The following is a 23,113-nucleotide window of genomic DNA, read 5'->3' as shown; positions in this document are numbered from 1 at the left end:
ATAAAACTTGTTATGAGCCTAAAAATGAAATATTAGTTTTGTAAATATTATTGTATTTTTAATGAATTTAGTATGTGGCACTTCTCTATATAAGTCAGGGAAATTAAATTAAAAGATCTTAAAATATTTGTTTTGCTAATCTTCCATGATCTTCTGAGGTAGAATAAATGAATTACTGCTGCTTTATTAGGTTCTGACCAGTACTTGTTGATAAGACTCCTAAGGTTTTAAAATAGTAAGAATAAGGCTATGTGTAAGAAAAAAACATACTGAATAATATCTAGGGTTGATCTAGTAATGGAATAAGTTGTGCAGATAGACACTCTTGTTTTTAATGACACAGAAGAGGTTGCTTGCATACCTCAAATTCCATTGGCTCTCTTGAATTCATGATTATGGACTCCTCTCCACAATTTAATTGAAACATCTATCAAAAATTTATTTATGAAGCTTTTCAGTCAACCATTTTTTAACATTTGCTATGTAAAATAGAAGTTCATTTTATTTATTCTGAATGTAAGCTTCCAGGTATATATCGTGGTCTGAATATTAGGGGTTTTGGTGAATCTGAGTATCTGGACCTGCCCTATGCATAACTTTCATGATTTCATAGTAGTTCGTTGTGTACCTCTCCAAGTTTTGTCTTTCTAACATGTCTAGTTTTTCCTCACGAGGGCTGCATTGATGACTTTAGTTATTTCAGTTATTTTTCTCTATATGTATCTAACTCTATTTTTTTATTAGGTCAAAATTGAACTTTAACATTTTTTTTAATGTTTTCATTTATTTATTTATTTTGCCTTTTATTTTATTTTATTTTATTTTATTTTATTTTATTTTATTTTATTTTATTTTATTTTATTTTATTTTATTTTATTTTATTTTTTATATGTATGAAATTTATTGACAAATTGGTTTCCATACAACACCCAGTGCTCATCCCAAAGGTGCCCTCCTCAATACCCATCACCCACCCTCCCCTCCCTCCCACCCCCCATCAACCCTCAGTTTGTTCTCAGTTTTTAACAGTCTCTTATGCTTTGGCTCTCTCCCACTCTAACCTCTTTTTTTTTTTTTTTCCTTCCCCTCCCCCATGGGTTCCTGTTAAGTTTCTCAGGATCCACATAAGAGTGAAACCATATGGTATCTGTCTTTCTCTGTATGGCTTATTTCACTTAGCATCACACTCTCCAGTTCCATCCACGTTGCTACAAAAGGCCATATTTCATTTTTTCTCATTGCCACGTAGTATTCCATTGTGTATATAAACCACAATTTCTTTATCCATTCATCAGTTGATGGACATTTAGGCTCTTTCCATAATTTGGCTATTGTTGAGAGTGCTGCTATGAACATTGGGGTACAAGTGCCCCTATGCATCAGTACTCCTGTATCCCTTGGATAAATTCCTAGCAGTGCTATTGCTGGGTCATAGGGTAGGTCTATTTTTAATTTTCTGAGGAACCTCCACACTGCTTTCCAGAGCGGCTGCACCAATTTGCATTCCCACCAACAGTGCAAGAGGGTTCCCGTTTCTCCACATCCTCTCCAGCATCTATAGTCTCCTGATTTGTTCATTTTGGCCACTCTGACTGGCGTGAGGTGATACCTGAGTGTGGTTTTGATTTGTATTTCCCTGATAAGGAGCGACGCTGAACATCTTTTCATGTGCCTGTTGGCCATCTGGATGTCTTCTTTAGAGAAGTGTCTATTCATGTTTTCTGCCCATTTCTTCACTGGGTTATTTGTTTTTCGGGTGTGGAGTTTGGTGAGCTCTTTGTAGATTTTAGATACTAGCCCTTTGTCCGATATGTCATTTGCAAATATCTTTTCCCATTCCGTTGGTTGCCTTTTAGTTTTGTTGGTTGTTTCCTTTGCTGTGCAGAAGCTTTTTATCTTCATAAGGTCCCAGTAATTCACTTTTGCTTTTAATTCCCTTGCCTTTGGGGATGTGTCGAGTAAGAGATTGCTACGGCTGAGGTCAGAGAGGTCTTTTCCTGCTTTCTCCTCTAAGGTTTTGATGGTTTCCTGTCTCACATTTAGGTCCTTTATCCATTTTGAGTTTATTTTTGTGAATGGGGTGAGAAAATGGTCTAGTTTCAACCTTCTGCATGTTGCTGTCCAGTTCTCCCAGCACCATTTGTTAAAGAGGCTGTCTTTTTTCCATTGGATGTTCTTTCCTGCTTTGTCAAAGATGAGTTGGCCATACGTTTGTGGGTCTAGTTCTGGGGTTTCTATTCTATTCCATTGGTCTGTGTGTCTGTTTTTGTGCCAATACCATGCTGTCTTGATGATGACAGCTTTGTAGTAGAGGCTAAAGTCTGGGATTGTGATGCCTCCTGCTTTGGTCTTCTTCTTCAAAATTCCTTTGGCTATTCGGGGCCTTTTGTGGTTCCATATGAATTTTAGGATTGCTTGTTCTAGTTTCGAGAAGAATGCTGGTGCAATTTTGATTGGGATTGCATTGAATGTGTAGATAGCTTTGGGTAGTATTGACATTTTGACAATATTTATTCTTCCAATCCATGAGCAGGGAATGTCTTTCCATTTCTTTAAATCTTCTTCAATTACCTTCATAAGCTTTCTATAGTTTTCAGCATACAGATCTTTTACATCTTTGGTTAGATTTATTCCTAGGTATTTTATGCTTCTTGGTGCAATTGTGAATGGGATCAGTTTCTTTATTTGTCTTTCTGTTGCTTCATTGTTAGTGTATAAGAATGCAACTGATTTCTGTACATTGATTTTGTATCCTGCAACTTTGCTGAATTCATGTATCAGTTCTAGCAGACTTTTGGTGGAGTCTATCGGATTTTCCATGTATAGTATCATGTCATCTGCAAAAAGCGAAAGCTTGACTTCATCTTTGCCAATTTTGATGCCTTTGATTTCCTTTTGTTGTCTGATTGCTGATGCTAGAACTTCCAGCACTATGTTAAACAACAGCGGTGAGAGTGGGCATCCCTGTCGTGTTCCTGATCTCAGGGAAAAAGCTCTCAGTTTTTCCCCGTTGAGGATGATGTTAGCTGTGGCCTTTTCATAAATGGCTTTTATGATGTTTAAGTATGTTCCTTCTATCCCGACTTTCTCAAGGGTTTTTATTAAGAAAGGGTGCTGAATTTTGTCAAAGGCCTTTTCTGCATCGATTGACAGGATCATATGGTTCTTCTCTTTTTTTTGTTAATGTGATGTATCACGTTGATTGATATGTGAATGTTGAACCAGCCCTGTATCCCAGGAATGAATCCCACTTGATCATGGTGAATAATTCTTTTTATATGCTGTTGAATTCGATTTGCTAGTATCTTATTGAGAATTTTTGCATCCATATTCATCGGGGATATTGGCCTGTAGTTCTCTTTTTTTACTGGGTCTCTGTCTGGTTTGGGAATCAAAGTAATACTGGCTTCATAGAATGAGTCTGGAAGTTTTCCTTCCCTTTCTATTTCTTGGAATAGCTTGAGAAGGATAGGTATTATCTCTGCTTTAAATGTCTGGTAGAACTCCCCTGGGAAGCCATCTGGTCCTGGACTCTTATTTGTTGGGAGATTTTTGATAACCGATTCAATTTCTTCGCTGGTTATGGGTCTGTTCAAGCTTTCTATTTCCTCCTGATTGAGTTTTGGAAGAGTGTGGGTGTTCAGGAATGTGTCCATTTCTTCCAGGTTGTCCAATTTGTTGGCATATAATTTTTCATAGTATTCCCTGATAATTGTTTGTATCTCTGAGGGATTGGTTGTAATAATTCCATTTTCATTCATGATTTTATCTATTTGGGTCATCTCCCTTTTCTTTTTGAGAAGCCTGGCTAGAGGTTTGTCAATTTTGTTTATTTTTTCAAAAAACCAACTCTTGGTTTCGTTGATCTGCTCTACAGTTTTTTTAGATTCTATATTGTTTATTTCTGCTCTGATCTTTATTATTTCTCTTCTTCTGCTGGGTTTAGGCTGCCTTTGCTGTTCTGCTTCTATTTCCTTTAGGTGTGCTGTTAGATTTTGTATTTGGGCTTTTTCTTGTTTCTTGAGATAGGCCTGGATTGCAATGTATTTTCCTCTCAGGACTGCCTTCGCTGCGTCCCAAAGCGTTTGGATTGTTGTATTTTCATTTTCGTTTGTTTCCATATATTTTTTAATTTCTTCTCTAATTGCCTGGTTGACCCACTCATTCGTTAGTAGGGTGTTCTTTAACCTCCATGCTTTTGGAGGTTTTCCAGACTTTTTCCTGTGGTTGATTTCAAGCTTCATAGCATTGTGGTCTGAAAGTATGCATGGTATAATTTCAATTCTGGTAAACTTATGAAGGGCTGTTTTGTGACCCAGTATATGATCTATCTTGGAGAATATTCCATGTGCACTCGAGAAGAAAGTATATTCTGTTGCTTTGGGATGCAGAGTTCTAAATATATCTGTCAAGTCCATCTGATCCAATGTCTCATTCAGGGCCCTTGTTTCTTTATTGACCGTGTGTCTAGATGATCTATCCATTTCTGTAAGTGGGGTGTTAAAGTCCCCTGCAATTACCACATTCTTATCAATAAGGTTGCTTATGTTTATGAGCAATTGTTTTATATATTTGGGGGCTCCGGTATTCGGCACATAGACATTTATAATTGTTAGCTCTTCCTGATGGATAGAGCCTGTAACTATTATATAATGTCCTTCTTCATCTCTTGTTACAGCCTTTAATTTAAAGTCTAGTTTGTCTGATATAAGTATGGCTACTCCAGCTTTCTTTTGGCTTCCAGTAGCATGATAAATAGTTCTCCATCCCCTCACTCTCAATCTAAAGGTGTCCTCAGGTCTAAAATGAGTCTCTTGTAGACAGCAAATAGATGGGTCTTGTTTTTTTATCCATTCTGATACCCTGTGTCTTTTGGTTGGCGCATTTAATCCATTTACATTCAGTGTTATTATAGAAAGATACGGGTTTAGAGTCATTGTGATGTCTGTATGTTTTATGCTTGTAGTGATGTCTCTGGTACTTTGTCTCACAGGGTCCCCCTTAGGATCTCTTGTAGGGCTGGTTTAGTGGTGACGAATTCCTTCAGTTTTTGTTTTTTTGGGAAGACCTTTATCTCTCCTTCTATTCTAAATGACAGACTTGCTGGATAAAGGATTCTCGGCTGCATATTTTTTCTGTCTAGCACACTGAAAATCTCGTGCCAATTCTTTCTGGCCTGCCAAGTTTCAAAAGAGAGATCAGTCACGAGTCTTATAGGTCTCCCTTTATATGTGAGGGCACGTTTACCCCTTGCTGCTTTCAGAATTTTCTCTTTATCCTTGTATTTTGCCAGTTTCACTATGATATGTCGTGCAGAAGATCGATTCAAGTTACGTCTGAAGGGAGTTCTCTGTGCCTCTTGGATTTCAATGCCTTTTTCCTTCCCCAGTTCAGGGAAGTTCTCAGCTATTATTTCTTCAAGTACCCCTTCAGCACCTTTCCCTCTCTCTTCCTCCTCCGGGATACCAATTATGCGTATATTATTTCTTTTTAGTGTATCACTTAGTTCTCTAATTTTCCCCTCATACTCCTGGATTTTTTTATCTCTCTTTTTCTCAGCTTCCTCTTTTTCCATAACTTTATCTTCTAGTTCACCTATTCTCTCCTCTGCCTCTCCCATCCGAGCCGTGGTGGTTTTCATTTTGTTTTGCATTTCCTTTAAAGCGTTTTTCAGCTCCTCGTGACTGTTCCTTAGTCCCTTGATCTCTGTAGCAAGAGATTCTCTGCTGTCCTGTATACTGTTTTCAAGCCCAGCGATTAATTTTATGACTATTATTCTAAATTCACTTTCCGTTATATTATTTAAATCCTTTTTGATCAGCTCATTAGCTGTTGTTATTTCCTGGAGATTCTTCTGAGGGGAATTCTTCCGCTTGGTCATTTTGGATAGTCCCTGGTGTGGTGAGGGCCTGCAGGGCACTTCCCCTGTGCTGTGGTGTATAACTGGAGTTGGTGGGCGGGGCCGCTGTCCGACCTGATGTCTGCCCCCAGCCCACCGCTGGGGCCACAGTCAGACTGGTGTGTGTCTTCTCTTCCCCTCTCCTAGGGGCGGGATTCACTGTGGGGTGGTGTGGCCCGTCTGGGCTACTTGCACACTGCCAGGCTTGTGATGCTGGGGATCTGGCGTATTAGCTGGGGTGGGAAGGCAAGGTGCACGGCGGCGGGGGGGGGCAGGCTTAGCTCGCTTCTCCTTAGGTGATCCACTTCAGGAGGGGCCCTGTGGCAGCCAGAGGGAGTCAGATCCGCTGCCGGAGGTTTGGCTCCGCAGAAGCACAGAGTTGGGTGTTTGCGCGGAGCGAGCAATTTCCCTGGCCGGAACCGGTTCCCTTTGGGATTTTGGCTGGGGGATGGGCGGGGGAGATGGCGCTGGCGAGCGCCTTTGTTCCCCGCCAAACTGAGCTCTGTCGTCCGGGGGCTCCGCAGCTCACCCTCCCTTTGTCCTCCAGCCTTCCCGCTTTCCGAGCAGAGCTGTTAACTCATGACCTCCCAGAGGCTAAGTCGCGCTTGCCGTCGGAACACAGTCCGTCAGGCCCCTCCGCTTTTGCAAGCCGGACTCGGGGGCTCTGCTTGGCTGGCGAGCCGCCCCTCCGCCCCGGCTCCCTCCCGCCAGTCCATGGAGAGCGCACCGCCTGGCCGCTCTTCCTACCCTCTTCCGTGGGCCTCTCGTCTGCGCTTGGCTCCAGAGACTCCGTTCTGCTAATCCTCTGGCGGTTTTCTGGGTTATTTAGGCAGGTGTAGGTGGAATCTAAGTGATCAGCAGGACGCGCGGTGAGCCCAGCGTCCTCCTACGCTGCCATCTTCCCTCACCTGTTTTCATTTATTTTTGAGAGAGCATGAGAAAGAGAGCGTGCACACGAGTTGGGGAGAGGCACAGAGAGGGGGGTGGATGAAAGATCCAAGCAGGCTGTGCACTGACAGCAGTAAGCCCGATGTGGGGTAAATGACCTTTTAAAAAGATTATATCAGAACATAATGGTTTTGGATAGTTTTTATGTATGCTTGTCCAATATAATGATAGTCTTTTCTGGCCTTCATTTTACCTTTTGGAGGAATAGCAGCTAAACTCATGCCTCATCAGCTTCTAAGTATAGTTTGAATTAAACCATATGACATAGTGCTAACGTTAACCTCAAACACCTTAAAATTAATGTTTTTCTGGCCTGAGGAATCAGGAAGGTTGAACCCTGTGGGAAAGAGAGTGTGAGGGGAATTCTGGAGAAGAGAGAGCTGAAGAAGGGTATCCTCTGATTCTCTGCATATGTCCTGAGTTCACCCCGCGCTTTGAATGACAGATATACATTGTTGTAAACAAGATTTAAACTGTCACCCAAAGTCTCAGAGTAACCTCTGGGTGGCACATTTTGTGGGACCAGACCCAAAATAGCATAACAAAGTCTTTGAGAACTGAACTTCTACAGAACTGTGGTCTGTAGAAGGCAAAGCCAAAATTGCAGTCTGAAACTAAGCAGGTCATATGCCTGCCAAAATAAACAAGCAAAAGTAAGGATTATAATACAACAATAGCATCACAATGTCTAGGATACAGTTTAAAATCTCTTGACATGTGAGTATACTATGACCAATTCTCAAGGGAAAGGAATGAACAGGCATCAAACTGGGATAATTCAGCTGTTGGAAATATAAAGGAATTGAAAGCAGCTATCATAGTGTAGTATTTAAGGTAAATACACTTGAAATAAATGGAAAGGTAGAAATTCTCAACTGAGAAATAAAAACTATGAGAGAAGAACCAACTGGACATTTTACAACTGGAAAATACAATATCTGAAATGAAAATTTCACTGCATGGGTTCCATAGCAGAATGGAAGAGGCAGAGGAAGGGGAAGGAGTAGTTAATTTGAAGATAAACCAATAGAAATTATCCAAATGGAAGAAGAGAGAAAAAAGATTAGGTGAAGTAGAAAAGGACAGAGCCTCAGAGTCCTGGGGGATGACATCAACAGAGTGACATTAATGTCAGTAGAGTCCAGAAGGAGAGGAGAAAGAGATTGCTGTAGAAAAATTATGTGAACTAATAATGGCCAAAAGTATCCCAATATTGGATCAAGGTATGCATTTTTAGATTTAGAAAGTTTAGTAAACTGATACAGGAGAAAGCCAAAAGAAAAAAAAAAAGCATGCTCAAAAAACAATCGAACTGCTGAAAACTAAAAGTGAAGAAGCATCAGAATGATGTATAGTGGTACTTGATCACAGACATGAACTAACATCCTTTGTTTTTGCTACTTTTGGAAATTTTGCTCTGTGAAGTGGCCCTATAGGCCACCATTGAAATCTGGTTTTGTGGCTTTAAAAAAGGGCTTATCAGCTTTTTTCCCCCCATATGGAAACTTGTAATTGAACCAAATGTATTCTTAATTAGTAAGGTAGGTTTTTTCAGTGAGAAAAGTCATTGGAAGGTATTACTTGTTAGTCTATAGGGAAAAAGCTATAACATCAAAATACCTGTTTTATAAGGGTGCATTCTCCTAGTCTTTCTAATTGACTTTCATTTGTTTGCCTGCAACCCATGGCAATAGACTTAATTGCCGTAAAGATGTTGAGACATCTTTGCCACTATTACCTACTTTGTGGAGAATTTAATTGAAGGGGAAGCCTTTCCCAAGGGACTAAATCTGAAAGATGGTAGCCTCATAATCACCTATGCTTGCATTTAATGTGTGTATATAAAGGAGTTGACCTAAGTATAGTACATTGCACAATTTTTGGCATGTAGTAAAAAAAATACCATGGTTAATTTCTTCTCCTTGCCATCCTCCATTTAGCTAGAAGACGATATCAATTAAATTTTAATATCTATACTACATTTATATTAGCTAATTAACATCTGTTAGTTTGCATGTCAGTCACTGTACATGTAATGTGAGTATCACTTGATTATTTTGGAACTCCATATAAAACTTTGCTGATCATGCAAGAAAACTGTCATTCTCACAGTAGGTTTTGTTTTAGTATATCAAGAGGACAGCATAGCCATCTAGGAAAAAAACTCAAAATTGAAAAATGTATTAAGTTGTGGTTATTTCTTTCAATAAGTATGCCTCTTAAAATTTGGATTCTTGGGGGCATCTGGCTGGCTCAGTTGTAAGAGCATGCTACTCTTGATCTTGGAGTTGTGAGTTTGAGCCCCATGTTGGGTGTAACGATTACTTAAAAATAAAATCTTCAAAAAAATTGGAGTCTCTGTAGTCACACACCTAAAATTAATTAAATTAATTAGAATTACCATTTAAAAAGCAAGGATAGTTGAATATAGTTTTTATTTAAAATAACTATTATGTGCTTTTGTTCTATATTGAAGCTATGAACTTCCTTTATCCTATTTATCAACTATTAATAAGAATTTGAGTTTTGGTCGCAAAAATGGTAGCAGAGAGCTTGAAAGACTATATTTACTGAAATTAACTATTATTAGATATTCAAGTTTTCAGAGATTGGTTAAAAGGTAAGTTTAGTGGCATAAGTTTTGAAATTTTATTTTTATAGTAGCCATATGTTTTTATAATAGTGTTAGTTTGGTATAAAATCAAAAGATTTACTCAACACTGACTTTAGTAATAATGAGTCAGAAACTTGTTTTCACATGTGTATGTTTGACATATGGAAATTTAGTATTTGTGGCTCTTCTTGCGCTATTGGCCTGTTGTGCTTTTAGTAAGCTTTTGTCTCCTTTTGCAAATAGTACAATGAACATGGAAAGGTGGTGAAAATAATAAATACAAATAATGGCTCTGGGTTTTATGTTTTCCCTTCTTTATGGTTTTATTCAGCCAAGTTAACTTTTCAGCTCAGGATTCCGAGACATTTTTGTTTTGTCTCCCCTTGAGACGGTGAGCTTCCACAGTGATCTTTAGCTCTCCTCACCATTATGAGGCATGATGGAAAGGTGTCTCCTGCACAACTGTACAAAAGCAGTCCCTGTCCTTTTGGGCTAAAAAGTTAACAACTGCAGTGACATGAAAGCCAGTCTTTCAAGAGCATAGCTAAGTAGTTCAATACAAATGAGAAAATATATGAAAAAGACTCTTTTAACTGGAATGGGTAAAGGAGGAGGGAAGCTGAGAAATTTCAGGACAGTTTGAACACATGTTAATGCCTTTTATATATGACTGTAAAACATGACCATGGCTTAACTGACCTGATTTTGTCTTTCTAATTGATGCTGATTATTGTTATCCCATTAGTTTTATAGAAATTGTGTCCATTCTCATCATCATATCACACATGGGTATACCAGGCAGGACCTAATGTCTTCATTTTGTTTTCAGCTGATGGCTGAAACTTACTATATGACCTTTTGACAATTCAGCTAATAAGTTGGTTAGATGTTTTGTTGGCTAATTGGACATAAAATGCTGAAGATGTTTGCCTGTTTCTATTTCCTTAAAATAAGTCTTGTTAACATGTTGAATTTCCTTTCACTGTACTCCCGTCATCAGGGCATTACTTCTGTACACATTTTTCAATTTCAAAGAGCAGAATGATGGAAAAGGTACAGCCCTAAAAATAAGGCCTAGACATTTTGTTTTGTTTTGTTTTGTTTTTTTAGTTTTTAAACCTCTTCTCTTAGTATCTGTTGATTTTTATTGTTTATACAATGTGCAGTCTCTTAAGGTGGCATAGTTATTTCTTGGTATTTGTGTTAAATAGGATGGACTATTTCTTTTTAATCTCTATGCTCTTCCAGAGTTTTTCCAATTCTTCATCAGGGCTTGAGAGAGAATTTAAGTGTTAAGGGAATTATGTGCATATGTCCGTGTAATTTATATTTTAACCTAAGTTTATGTAAACCTTAGGGCCAATTGTTGCTCAATGATATGTGGTAATCAAAGTCATAGCATTGAAGGTGCCTGTGTTTCTGGAGCTTATACACCTACTTAAGAGGTTTTCTACAAGCTCAGGGCATGCTGATAAAGTTTTATGATCATCTACTTCACTTTGTGTTTCTTATTTACCATATAAATGGTAGTTTTGTTAGAAAAGGGTCTGTAATGTAGTACTAAGCAGTCACATAAGCTTTTAGGAGGGCTCTTGCCCTGACACAAGGCTGAGAAGTTTAGACCTGGGTTTTCCAAAGTGTGTTTTGTAGAGTACTATTTCTATAGATCATTAGATATTGCATAGGACACAAGGGGTTTCCAGACACACAAGTTTGGTAAACAAAGGGGTAAGCAATGTTAAGTAAGTTTTTTTCCCTGAAAGTCTTCTAATATTTTTTCTTATGGTGATGTCTGTGAAGTCCTAAAGAAAGGAGGGAATCTACACAAGTTTGAAACAGGACAACCTTATGTTTACTATAAATATACCTTTGTTCCTGTGTTTATAGACTTTTTGGGCATTTTAAACTCTCTTTATTATGCTTTTTTCAGATTAATGATTGGACCTGTTTAAAAAAATTTAACTGAGTAAATTTGAAGATGTTTTTAAAAAAAGTTGTTTTTTTTGTTTTTTTGTTTTTGTTTTTTTTTTTTTTTAGAGACAGAGAGCTGGGGAGGGGCAGAGAGAGAGGGAGACAGTAAATCTCAAGCAGGTTCTGTGCTGCCAGCTCAGAGGCCAACGCAGGGTCAAAATCAAGAGTCAGAAGCTTAACCAACAGAGCCACGCAGGCGCCCCATATTTGAAGATCTTAATTGGCTTTATTAAACAATTCACGAATCGGGTAGCATCCCATCTAGCAAGGAGAAATCTCCCCTGAACTAGACAAAAGAAAGGTTTTTAAAGGCAGCTGGAGGGCATAAAAAGAGGAGACAGGAATTTATTAGCAAGTAATACATTGTTTAGGCAAGGTTGCCCTCTTAAGGGGATGGAAGGGGCCCATCAGTAAATTTCCTAATATTGACCAGGAAATTCCATGTTGACTGGTTAAGTCATATTCCTTAGGGAGTTGAAACTGCACTTATGTTAGGACTCAGGGCCTTAACCCGGGTGATGCCATGTGGGGCCTGTGATTTTCTCACTTAACAGACCTATTTCTTTAATTTTAAAGATATTTCTTCTGAAATGTATCTGGAGGTTGAAGAAGACATTTTTGGTGTTTACTTTGAAAATGTAGGGGCGCCTGGGTGGCTCAGTCTTAAGGTTAAGCATCCGACTTCGGCTCAGGTCATGATCTCGCGGTCCGTGGGTTCGAGCCCCGCGGACGGGCTCTGTGCTGACAGCTCAGAGCCTGGAGCCTGTTTTAGATTCTGTGTCTCCCTCTTTCTCTGACCCTCCCCTGTTCATGCTCTCTCTCTCTCTCTCTGTCTCAAAAATAAATAAACGTTAAAAAAAAAAATGTAACTAGCATACTTTTATGTATTTATTTTCTAGCATACTTTAAAAAAACAAGTTCATCCTATAGTTCTTTCTTTCCTGGCTCTACTGTGGGAGCCATTGGAAACATTGGGGTTCAGAGCCAATGGCCAAGAAAGAATTCTTGAGACATCATCTGCCTGCTGGTACTATCCCCATACTATAATAAAAGCCACCTTTAATTGCACCAAAACGCCGCAAGAATTCTTTCTTGGCTGTCAGCTCTGAACTCCAATATTTCTGCATCATAGAGTATATAGAGTTTCTCAAATATTTTCAATATGGAGCCTTTGTCATATAGATCATTTCCAGGATTTAGTGGTCCATGGAATATACTTTGGGAAACAGGTCTGGGCTTAAAATATTCCCCAATTTCATTTAACTATTTCATTAAGTGTTCAGTTTTCATAATAGTTGGAGGAGACATATTTCATGTATTTGCCATGCCATATTCACTGGTTAGATTTTGGTGTGATACTATGCCAATTCTACTAGTTACTAGCTCTGTGTCTAAGCTTCAGTTTTGTATCTAGACTACAGATAATAATAGAACTTAACTTCTTAGGGTTGTTGTGAGGATTAGGGCAAATCTTCCACATAGCACATTTAGCACAGTGGCTGGTACTGAATAAATACTCACTAAAATTTGTTATTATAAGGAATTGTGTGTGCAAGTGCTCCTGCCACATTTTAGAGATGGATGGTTTCTCTTTTGGCCTTGTTTCTCAAATTTTCTTAGCAGGAGCCACATGTCTAAGTGCTATATTGAAATTTTAATAGGAAAGCCACTAATTGTTTTGTAGGTTTTTTTCTAAACAGAAAATGGCTAGAGAAGCCATCTGTAGCACTTAATCTAATAGCTTGCATTTAGGGCTTTCATTTACCTTTGTATTCTGTAGCAAAAGTATGTTTCTTTAAGAGCTAAATCATTAAGAGCTAAAGTATCTGTGGTTAGGCTATTGATGGTTTCAAAGCTTTTGAGTTCAACCAGTCCCTGAATTGCACATGTAAACACTCATGCCTCGAAAATTGCCAGGCTTCTGGAGAATTATACATCTCATTTGTAGTGAGGCAGTTTCTCACACTTTACCTGCATATATTGGAACTTGTTCAACCGTCCATATGTATAGTGGAATCAGCAAGTAATAACTGCAGGCAAAATAACGAGAGCCTAGTCAAACGAGGTCGAGGTGGTTGAAATAAATTGGTGATAACTGTTTAAAACCGTCAGTCAGAAGTATATCCTTTAGCATTTCTTGTAGTGCAAGACTGTTGGCGACAAATCTGTCAGGTTTCCTGTATCTGAAAAGAACTAGAGCAAAAAATACATACATACAGGACTGTTTTCAAGAACAATGATATGAACGATGGACTTCTCATCAGGAACAAATAGCAAGATGGTAGACAGGCAAAAAAGTTTTTAATTTTTATAAAGAAATTTTGGAATTATTAATTTGTCTTTTCTAATTGCTGTGTAAATAACTAAAAGTAAAGCAAATGCCATTTCAGGTTTTAACTAAAGAAAAGCACAAATCGGAGATTAAACAGCATAGATTTATGAAAATATGCAGGGGTTAGGTGACATTTTACTTATGTATTTGTTTTTTTAACTGCTTTTAAAACCTCATTTCAAGTTCTAGATTAAGTCCTTAGAAGGAGTTAGTTTCATATAACAGTGGTTTAAACATTTTATACTTGTTTTATCAATAATTTTTATGCCTCTTATTTACTCAGGTTCTATGATACTGTGATTAATGAAATATTATTTAATTATAGTTTAAAATAGGATTAATGCCAATTTCAAAGGGAGAATAATTTTATTACATATTTTCTTTCACAGTTGTATACATAATGAACATACATGTTTACTAAGTTTTGTTACAATTATAGCATAAACAATTTAAAAATTTTTTTAATGTTTTTTATTTATTTTTGAGAGAGAAAGAGAGCAGGGGAGGGATAGAGAGACAGGGAGAGACAACCTGAAGCAGGCTCCAGACTCTGAGCTATCAGCCCAGAACCCAACGCAGGGCGAACCCATGAACCACAAGATCATGACCTGAGCTGAAGTTGAACGCTTAACTGACTGAGCCATCCAGGTGCCCCAACATAAATAGTTTTTAAAATGTGGTCTCAAAACCACCATGATTGCAGTTTTATGATAACCATATCATATTTTGTACTTATTTGCTCCTCGTTAAACATTTAGGTAATTTTCTTTTAAAAGTCCATTACAGAAAAAATAAGTCTGTTGTAGATAATACTGTCATTAACATATTTTGCCAATAGGATGTAATTTCTTTTTTATTTTGTCTTGGATAAATTCCTAAGATATGTATTTATTCTATTCTATTCTATTTGGTTTTTTGTTTCTTTATTATTTAACTTGGCTCCACACCCAGCGTGGGGCTTGAACTCATGACCCTGAGATTTCAAAAGTTTCATGCTCTATCTACTGAGCCAGCCAGGCACACTATGCTGTTTTACTTTACATAAAATTTTATTTTACAGATACACGTACGGTGCTAATGTTGTGTGCCAGAAAGTTTATGCAATTTGTTCAGAATCCCATAGCTACTAAGTAGCTGAACAGGCTGGCTCCAGAGTTTGTGCCCCTATAACTTGCTGTGATACCTCTTTTGATATATCTTGCCAATTAGCTCTCTTGGAAAAGGATTACACTTATTTTCATTCAGTTTTACCACAATTCATCAGTCTTGGATGATACATTAAAAAAAAAACCAATTTAATAGGTATAAAATGATATATATATATATATGTATATATATTTTTAACGTTTATTTATTTTTGAGACAGAGAGAGAGCATGAATGGGGGAGGGTCAGAGAGAGGGAGACACAGAATCTGAAGCAGGCTCCAGGCTCTGAGCTGTCAGCACAGAGCCCAACGTGGGGCTCGAACTCACGAACCGTTAGATCATGACCTGAGCCGAAGTCGGACGCTTAACCGACTGAGCCACCCAGGCGCCCCAGATATATATATATTTTTAAAAATTTGCTTATTTTTGAAAGAGAGAGAACCTGAGCAGGGAAGGTACAGAAAGAGAGGGGGACAGAGGGTCTGAAGTAGGCTCTGTCTCACAGGGTCTCTCCTGTCCCCATTGCAGGGCTCAAACTCCTGAACTGTGAGATCATGACCTGAGCTGAAGTTGGATGTTCAACCAACTGAGCCACTCCAGTGCTCCTAAAATGATACACTTTTATTCTGTAGAAGTACTTGATAGAGAAGATTAATTTAAAAATATAAAACTAAGTTAAATTTTTGTTCATAAAAAAGCTGTCCTTGTTTTTACCATTATTAATTTAAAAGTAAAAGGGAAATTGACTAAGGCTATTGCTAAAGGAAATGGTATATTGGAAATTCCTAGAATGAGTTTTCTGTCTTTAGGGACTAATGACATTGTTTATGAACTTGGCTTAGCAAATATTTTGTTGTAGGTACTTAATTGTACAAAAACATCACAATTTGAGAAAGAGTTTTCTGTTTGTCAATGGTAACTTTTAAATTATCTACTTAAGATGAATTTTTAAAATTCTAAGGACACTGCCTGTTCATAGCTGAAAATTAAAAACCATGCAGGAGAGTGTAAATTAAAAAGTAGAATACTCCCTTTCCCCTAGTTCTCTAGTCCCAGTTCACTAGATATGTGAAGGGACTACATATGAGAGCCCCCCAAAATGTATCACTTTGACATTAAGATTATTTTGAGTTAAAAGTAATAAAAACCCAACAGAGGCAGGAGAAGCTCTCTGCCTCCCCCAGTGACTGCCTAACTTTACATGGGAAACAAGAGCCTACAACAACAGGAAGAGAGCTATTAGACTATTAACTATTTGCAAGAATTTTTTTCATATGAAAATCTAACTTGTCTTCTTTTTTCTTCTCTTTCTTTCTTTCTTTCTTTCTTTCTTTCTTTCTTTCTGCTGGAGCTGCGAGTTTTTTGGAATTGTGAATATACTTTTGAAATATGGAGCCCAGCTTAATGAACTTCATTTGGCATACTGCCTGAAGTATGAGAAATTTTTAGTATTTCGCTACTTTTTGAAGAAAGGCTGTCCATTGTCACCATGGAACCATATTTCTGAATTTATAAGTCATGCAATTAAAGCACAGACAACATATAAGGAATGGCTGCCATCTCTCCTGCTTGCTGGCTTTGACCCACTGAATCTACTCTGCAGTTCATGGTAAGAAGTCCTACCATAGTGAAGCTTTGGAAAAAAGCTTTTCCTTTTGGAATGAATATACTACCTTCAGTTTCTCCCAATTTCTTAAGATTCCCATTTGGGAGGGGAGAGAGAGAGAGAGAGGGAGAGAGAGAGAGAGAGAAAATGTGTGCGTGTGTTTTGGTGTGATGGCTAGGTTGGGGTGAAGGAGTTGGGGGGCTACTAATAGATTGAATGTAAGAGTCCTGGAAAAGGTAAGAGGTGGAAGGGATTAGAAATGGATGAATGCCAATGAATTCTTTGGACGGGGGCTATTTCTTCTACTTAGGCCATCTCTCATGCTCTTATGCCTGTGACAAAATGGTTGTAGCTGCTTTGGAGATTTCTGTTATCCTTTCATCTACCAGACGGAATACTCTTGTCCTGTAGCATCTTGTGTGTTTGAACTTCGTCTCCTTTAATGTAAATACTGATTTCTGCAGTAGCTGATAATATATGAAAGTTGACTCAGGGTTTTTCTTGGATGAGAAGAGAAAACTGTTTCTTCCAGCCTTTAGCTTTTACAAAAGTTGTTTGTATCTAGGTGGAGCTGAGAAGGTGATTGTAGCAATGAAATAACTCTGTTGGCCTGTAATTCAAGTCAAATGAGAAAATAGAATAAGTCTCCAGGAAAATAGAGGACATGGGTATTGTATAAAATTCCAATGAAACATCTCAATGTCCTCATTTTTGTGCCTTGAAAGTCATCATTCACTAAAATAATGTTTAGACAAATACTAAATTTTGCATTGCAGCAGAAAGTTGCTTTGATATCTTATTAAATTGGGGTTTTTCTTTGGAAAACAGGTCTTCTTTGGGGTTCATGCAGGGAACAGTAGTGTTCCCTACTTGTACATTGTTTGCATTTCTGGAGACTCCCATCTTTCACTCGGTGGCTTCTCTATCTGCATGTGATGAACAGGTCTCTATCTGGCAGATCTCACCGTCTCACCTTTTTATGACATCTGTCAATATATAGAATTCAGGAATTTTTACTAAGTAGAGGTTTTATGCTTCGGCCTGTCATCCCTTTTGATACCAAGTGTTTTACATAATGCAGTTTGTAAGGAAAAAGTGTTTTCTGGGAGGTTGTTTGAGGAACATAGAAGTAAAGGCAAAGTTCAGGTACACATTCCGATTCCCAGTTTACTTTTTGTTTATAGCTTACAACAAGTTGAGTGCCTGGTTGTATTTACTCCTTTTCCCAGCAACTGATTAATATCCAGTTGTCTGTCAGATACTCATTGTTGGAATTCTCTCTATACCTTTTCAATACAATTTCACAAAAATCCATTGTAGTTTTTAAATAATTGAATGAAATATAAAGATTATTGACAATTCATTGAGAAATCACTGATTTTTTAAAATTCTTATTTATTTATTTTTTATTTTAGAGAGAGAGTGTGCAAGCGGGGGAGAGAGGCAGAGAAAGAGAGAATCTTAAGTAGGCTCCATGCTCAGCATGGAGCCTGATGCAGGGCTTGATCCCCCGACCCTGAGATCATGACCTGAGTGGAAATCAAGAGTAGGATAGTCAATCGACCGAGGCACCCAGGTGCCCTGAGAAATCACTGATTTTTAAAAGTTATTCATATATGCATATTTGTGTTAAATCTCCTTTATATGTGCGTGTGTGTGTGTGTGTGTGTGCACATGAGCAGACACACAAACCACTAAGATAGAAACACATGCTAAGGAATGCTGTATCTAGCTATTAACAAAGTTATTTAAGTGTTCTTAACTATTAGCTTAGTGAATTTTGTGGTTGTGTCAGGCTCCTGACAGCTAGCCGCAGTTGCCTCTCACTATTCTAGGATTCACTCCCCAACTGCTGCTATAAATTCAATCCAGCACGTGGGGCAGCTGTGGACAGCCCTGACAGTGTCCTTAGGGCACCCCCCCCCCTCTTCTCAGCAGTATTGTTTGTGTTCTTCCTCTGAAGGTACTGACTCTGTAGTACTTGTCTGTTACTTTTAGCCTTCATACTCCCTTCTGGTTTCTAGTTTCTTTCTTTAACCAACACTTAGAATATGGCCTGACACAAGTAAACACTATTTTAAGTTCTTTACTGTATTAATTCATTTAATATAAAATACAGTAGATACTATTATCCTTATTTTACAGAGAAGCAAATTGAGGCCCAGAGTGTTTAGCATGCTTGCTCAAGCTGACACAGCTAGTAATTTACTAGTACTAGAGTTTATCCTGTAATGTGGCTGTCCTGTAGTGTGGCTCAAGTTTGTCTTTCTAACCATTGTGCTATCCTGCCTTTGCCCTGTGTGTCCATATGGATACTGTAGTTACATCACTGAATTTCAAGTTCCTTAATCCCTTGCATAACCTAGGGGATATATATATGCCAGCTTTTCTTGCTCCTTCTTACTCATAAATTAGCAAGTACCTATAGGGGGAAAAATTAAATGTTGCCTCTTTCCCTTTCCTCCTCAGCCAACTTCCTAGAGGGCTGGGAGAGGGAATTACTTACATTAATTCTCCCAGAAGGATTTGTAAAATACACTCTTCCATCCCCAGTCTGGATACAGGACCCTCCCCCTCCCCATGTGAATAGGCCATGTAAGAATTTTTCTGTTGTATTTGTTGATATCTCTCTGTGTGCTATATATATTGAATGTGTTGGGCTAGAAAAGAGTTGAGAAACAGTACACTACAAATTATTTTGAAGTAAATTGTAAAACTTTCAATTGTTTTCAATGAGGGAGAATGCCAGTTGTATATATTTTACTCCAAAGGAGTAACTTCAGTCACTTTATATTCATTAGAAAAATACAATGGAAAATTTCACTTTAGCAATGAAAATGCTTAACATGGTCAAATTTTTGTTCACTGATCTTTTATTGAATGGATAAAGCTACTGTTTATGCTGAATATGATAAATGTTTTGCTTTCTTTGATCAAATTTACATTCAAAGAGCTGTTTCAAGAAAAATTCTCCCATAAAAATTCCAGTATGTTGTTAAAGTGGATTTTGGTTGTATCTTATTTATATCACATGTAAGTCTGTTGCTTAATCTTTGTCATGTAAATTATAAATGTCTTTCCTAGTATTGCTTGCCTTAAACAGTTTTAAAAATGTATCTCACTGAATAATTGCCTGTCACAATATAATCTACAGAGTTGAAATATTTTTTCAACTTTGAATGCAAGACTAGGTCCCCTCCCTACCCTTGCCCAAATGTAATGGGTGAATAATAGGAAGTAAATGTCATCTGTGCATTTAGGTGATTAACTGTCACTCGTTTATGATTGTACAACTGCTTTGTACAATGTAATGGTCAATGTAGTATACTAACAATACATTTTTAGTGGCATTATCAGCATTGGTAGAATCAACTCACCATTATATTAACTAAAGCTGTATAAACAGATTTATTTCTCGTGTGTGTGTTTAGATAACTGCATAAAAATGACTTTGTGTTTGGTCACAGTGAGACTTAAAGCACACTTAAGCAGAAAAATGAAATCATTAAAAAAGAAATAAGGAGCCAGAATTAAGTAACCTTTGTTGTGGGGTACTAGAATGTTAAGGAGATTGTTTGCCTTTGAGTATATTGTACCATTTAATGTATTCTCAGTATTTCTTGATAAGTTGTGATTTTACTGAGAGCTTCCTAAGACATAAAATGTTTTCCCAAAGCATTTTGTGCTACACTTCTTTCTTATGTATGCTTGCATATTGGAGAATTAAGAATTGGAGAAATGATTTTCATACTCTCTAGTCCTTCATTTCAAGGACACTTTGACTCTGAATTACAAAATATAAGTTGTCTTTGAGATGACAAGTTGAGAGTATTATTCAGTTTCTTTCCTTTCCTTCTATTTTTCCCCCTTTTTTAGTCCTTGCTCAGTAACATCTTTAAAAAAGCAACCTTGAAAGTAATTTCTGAAGTAATTACCAGAAGCCCTAATCATTTTATTTTCCTTCCAACAATGTAATATTGCAGGGGAGTATTTAGTTGAGTAATGGGTAATCTTGTAACAAGATGGGTCATCTTGTTAGAATTTGGAGTTCTCTTTAAGATGTGACTAAATTTTGGGGTGCTTGGGTGGCTCAGTCGGTTAGGCAACTGACTTCGGCTCAGGTCATGATCTCATGGTTCGTGGGTTCAAGCGCCGCGTCAGGCTGTGTGCTGATGGCTCAGAGCCTGGAGCCTGCTTTGGATTCTGTGTCTCCCTCTCTCTCTGTTCCTCCCCTACTCATTCTCTGTCTCTCTGTGTCTCTCAAAAATAAATATTTAAAAAAATTTTTTTAAGATGTGACTAAATTTCATGTGTACAATGTTTTAAGGCCTACAAAAATGCAATATTGAAAATTTCAATCCAGTTTTAGTAATATCAAATATTTGTGCAACATTTTATACTTTTCAAAGTATGTTTACTGTATTGTTTCATATTATTTTCTCAAATATTCTCCTGAAATAAGTTAAGTATTATTTGCATTTTTGAGACTGTGGTCTAGGGCTTGAAGAATTCAGGCAATATGTTTGTAAGTAGTAGAGGTGGTATTAGAAACCAGAACTTTTCGGGGCGCCTGGGTGGCTTGGTCGGTTAAGCGTCTGACTTCGGCTCAGGTCATGATCTCACGGTCCGTGAGTTCGAGCCCCGTGTCGGGCTCTGTGCTGACAGCTCAGAGCCTGGAGCCTGTTTCAGATTCTGTGTCTCCCTCTCTCTCTGCCCCTCCCGTGTTCATGCTCTGTCTCTCTCTGTCTCAAAAATAAATAAACGTTAAGAAAAAATTAAAAAAAAAAAAAAAAAAAAAAAACCAGTACTTTTCTTAGAACAGTGCTCTGTCCAGTAGGATTCAGGTGCTTATAAAATCTGGGGAAGTCTCTTTTGGCTGGGTTGGTAGAAAATTCAGTATTATTTTGAAATACTAGAGGGAGAACTTGTTTCTCTTGAACACTTTTCAGTCCTTAAGGACAAAAGTTGTTTTAATACATCTTTTAGAACTGACTACACAGTGCGGAAGGTTCCTACGGGGTAACAATTGCCCATCCCTGGGAATTCGACAGAAACAAGTCATCTCTCCCATATACTCAGTTGAGTGATAGCTTTGGGTGTTTTGGGCTTTATCCTTTTAGGACTGTTAAGTTGTGTGTCTATAAGGATGACCACTTGAGGTGTTTATAGCAAGAGATTCCAGTGGGAAGAGATAATTGACAAATCCACTGATGATACTGGTGCCTCTCTTTTTCTTACTCCTGCTGCTGAGGAATGGGAAGGAGAATTCCTGTCCTCTACAGAAGTAGAAATTCTCTTATCATCTAGTGGACAAGGACACACACAGTCCATTCATTTTCTTGTAGGAACCTGTAAATGATTATTCATATCCATTGAACTTACCTCTAGTAACATGAATGTTTTCTGTGCCCCAGTTTTCGCTCTTCCTGCTATACTGAAAGGTTGCAAGAATAACTAAGTGGTGTTTGTTTTCAGGATGAACCCTTGGCATATTTTGTGTCTGATGGTATGTTAACATCTTGCTAATACAGGATTGACTCAGTCAGTGATGACATCCTTATCTTCACTTTGGAGTTTACTAATTGGAGGACACTTCCTCCAGCTGTTGAAAAGATGATCTCCACTCGTGCCTCAAACTCGTCTCGGGCTCTGCAGCAGCATATTGGTAAGAAAGTTCGATTTTAGACACATTTCACTACTTTCTCTTCTCTTTAGCTATCTTATAATTATAAGTGATCAGAGTCATTAAATTGGGCATTGTTTGCATTTTCTTTATGTGGAGAAAGGATGGGGCTGTGGTGGTGGTGTGGTGGTGGATCATTGTAATTTTCTTCAATGAATATCTTATCTGATTTGATAAGTTTAGCCTAAGGAGCATATAAAGAAAAGCAGGTGTTTATTGATATTTTTATTTAATGGTGTCCTTTTATTTCTATGTAAACAAAAGTGAGTCCTAAAAATGTTGTTAGTGAATATTTAGTTTGTGGGCAGAAAAATGCTAACTGTTTATTTGTTATTACCACCCTTTTTTTTATACCTCTTACTTAATGCATGCCAGTGTGTTGGCACAATATAACTATCAAGGTGAGCTGGGTGAAAATTCTGTGAATTGATTGATACTTTATTATTATTTTTTAATCCTTTTAAAAAAATATTTATTTTTCAGAGAGAGAGAGTTCAAGCAGGGGAAGGGCAGAGAGAAACAGGGACAAATGATCTGAAGTGGGCTGTGCCCTGACAGCAGAAAGCCCAATATAAGGCTCACACCCATGAACTGTGAGATCTTGACCTGAGCTAAAGTCACAGGCTCAACCTATTAAGCCACCCAGGTACCCCTGATTGATAATTTAAATGACTGTTTTAAAACAAATTCTCAACTTACTTTCACTTATTAAAATTTTTTTAAGGCTAATTAAAAAGCATGAAGTAGAAGGGGTGCCTGGGTGGCTCAGTAGGTTGAGCGTCCGAACTTCGGCTCAGGGGGGAGTATGAGCCCCACATTGGGCTCTGTGCTGATAGCTCGGAGCCTGGAGCCTGCTTCGGATTCTGTGTCTCCCTCGCTCTCTGCCCCTAGCCCACTCGCATTCTGTCTCTGT

At 37.9% G+C, this 23,113-nt stretch overlaps 1 protein-coding gene across 4 annotated transcripts in view; it reads left to right on the top strand.

The window, feature by feature from the left end:
* ASB3 (ankyrin repeat and SOCS box containing 3) overlaps positions 1–23,113 on the top strand; it is a 119,553-nt gene that overhangs the window by 78,507 nt on the left and 17,933 nt on the right. For all 4 annotated transcript variants that reach the window (XM_032592638.1, XM_030310580.1, XM_032592639.1 and 1 more), the window contains 2 exons: positions 16,263–16,520; positions 22,049–22,182. In XM_032592638.1, coding sequence (XP_032448529.1) covers positions 16,263–16,520; positions 22,049–22,182 — 392 coding nt within the window. The remainder of the gene's footprint in view (positions 1–16,262; positions 16,521–22,048; positions 22,183–23,113) is intronic.

This window comes from Lynx canadensis, chromosome A3, assembly GCF_007474595.2.
Source record: "Lynx canadensis isolate LIC74 chromosome A3, mLynCan4.pri.v2, whole genome shotgun sequence".
NCBI classification, from domain to species: domain Eukaryota; kingdom Metazoa; phylum Chordata; class Mammalia; order Carnivora; family Felidae; genus Lynx; species Lynx canadensis.
This window is presented reverse-complemented; position numbering and strand designations above follow the sequence as displayed.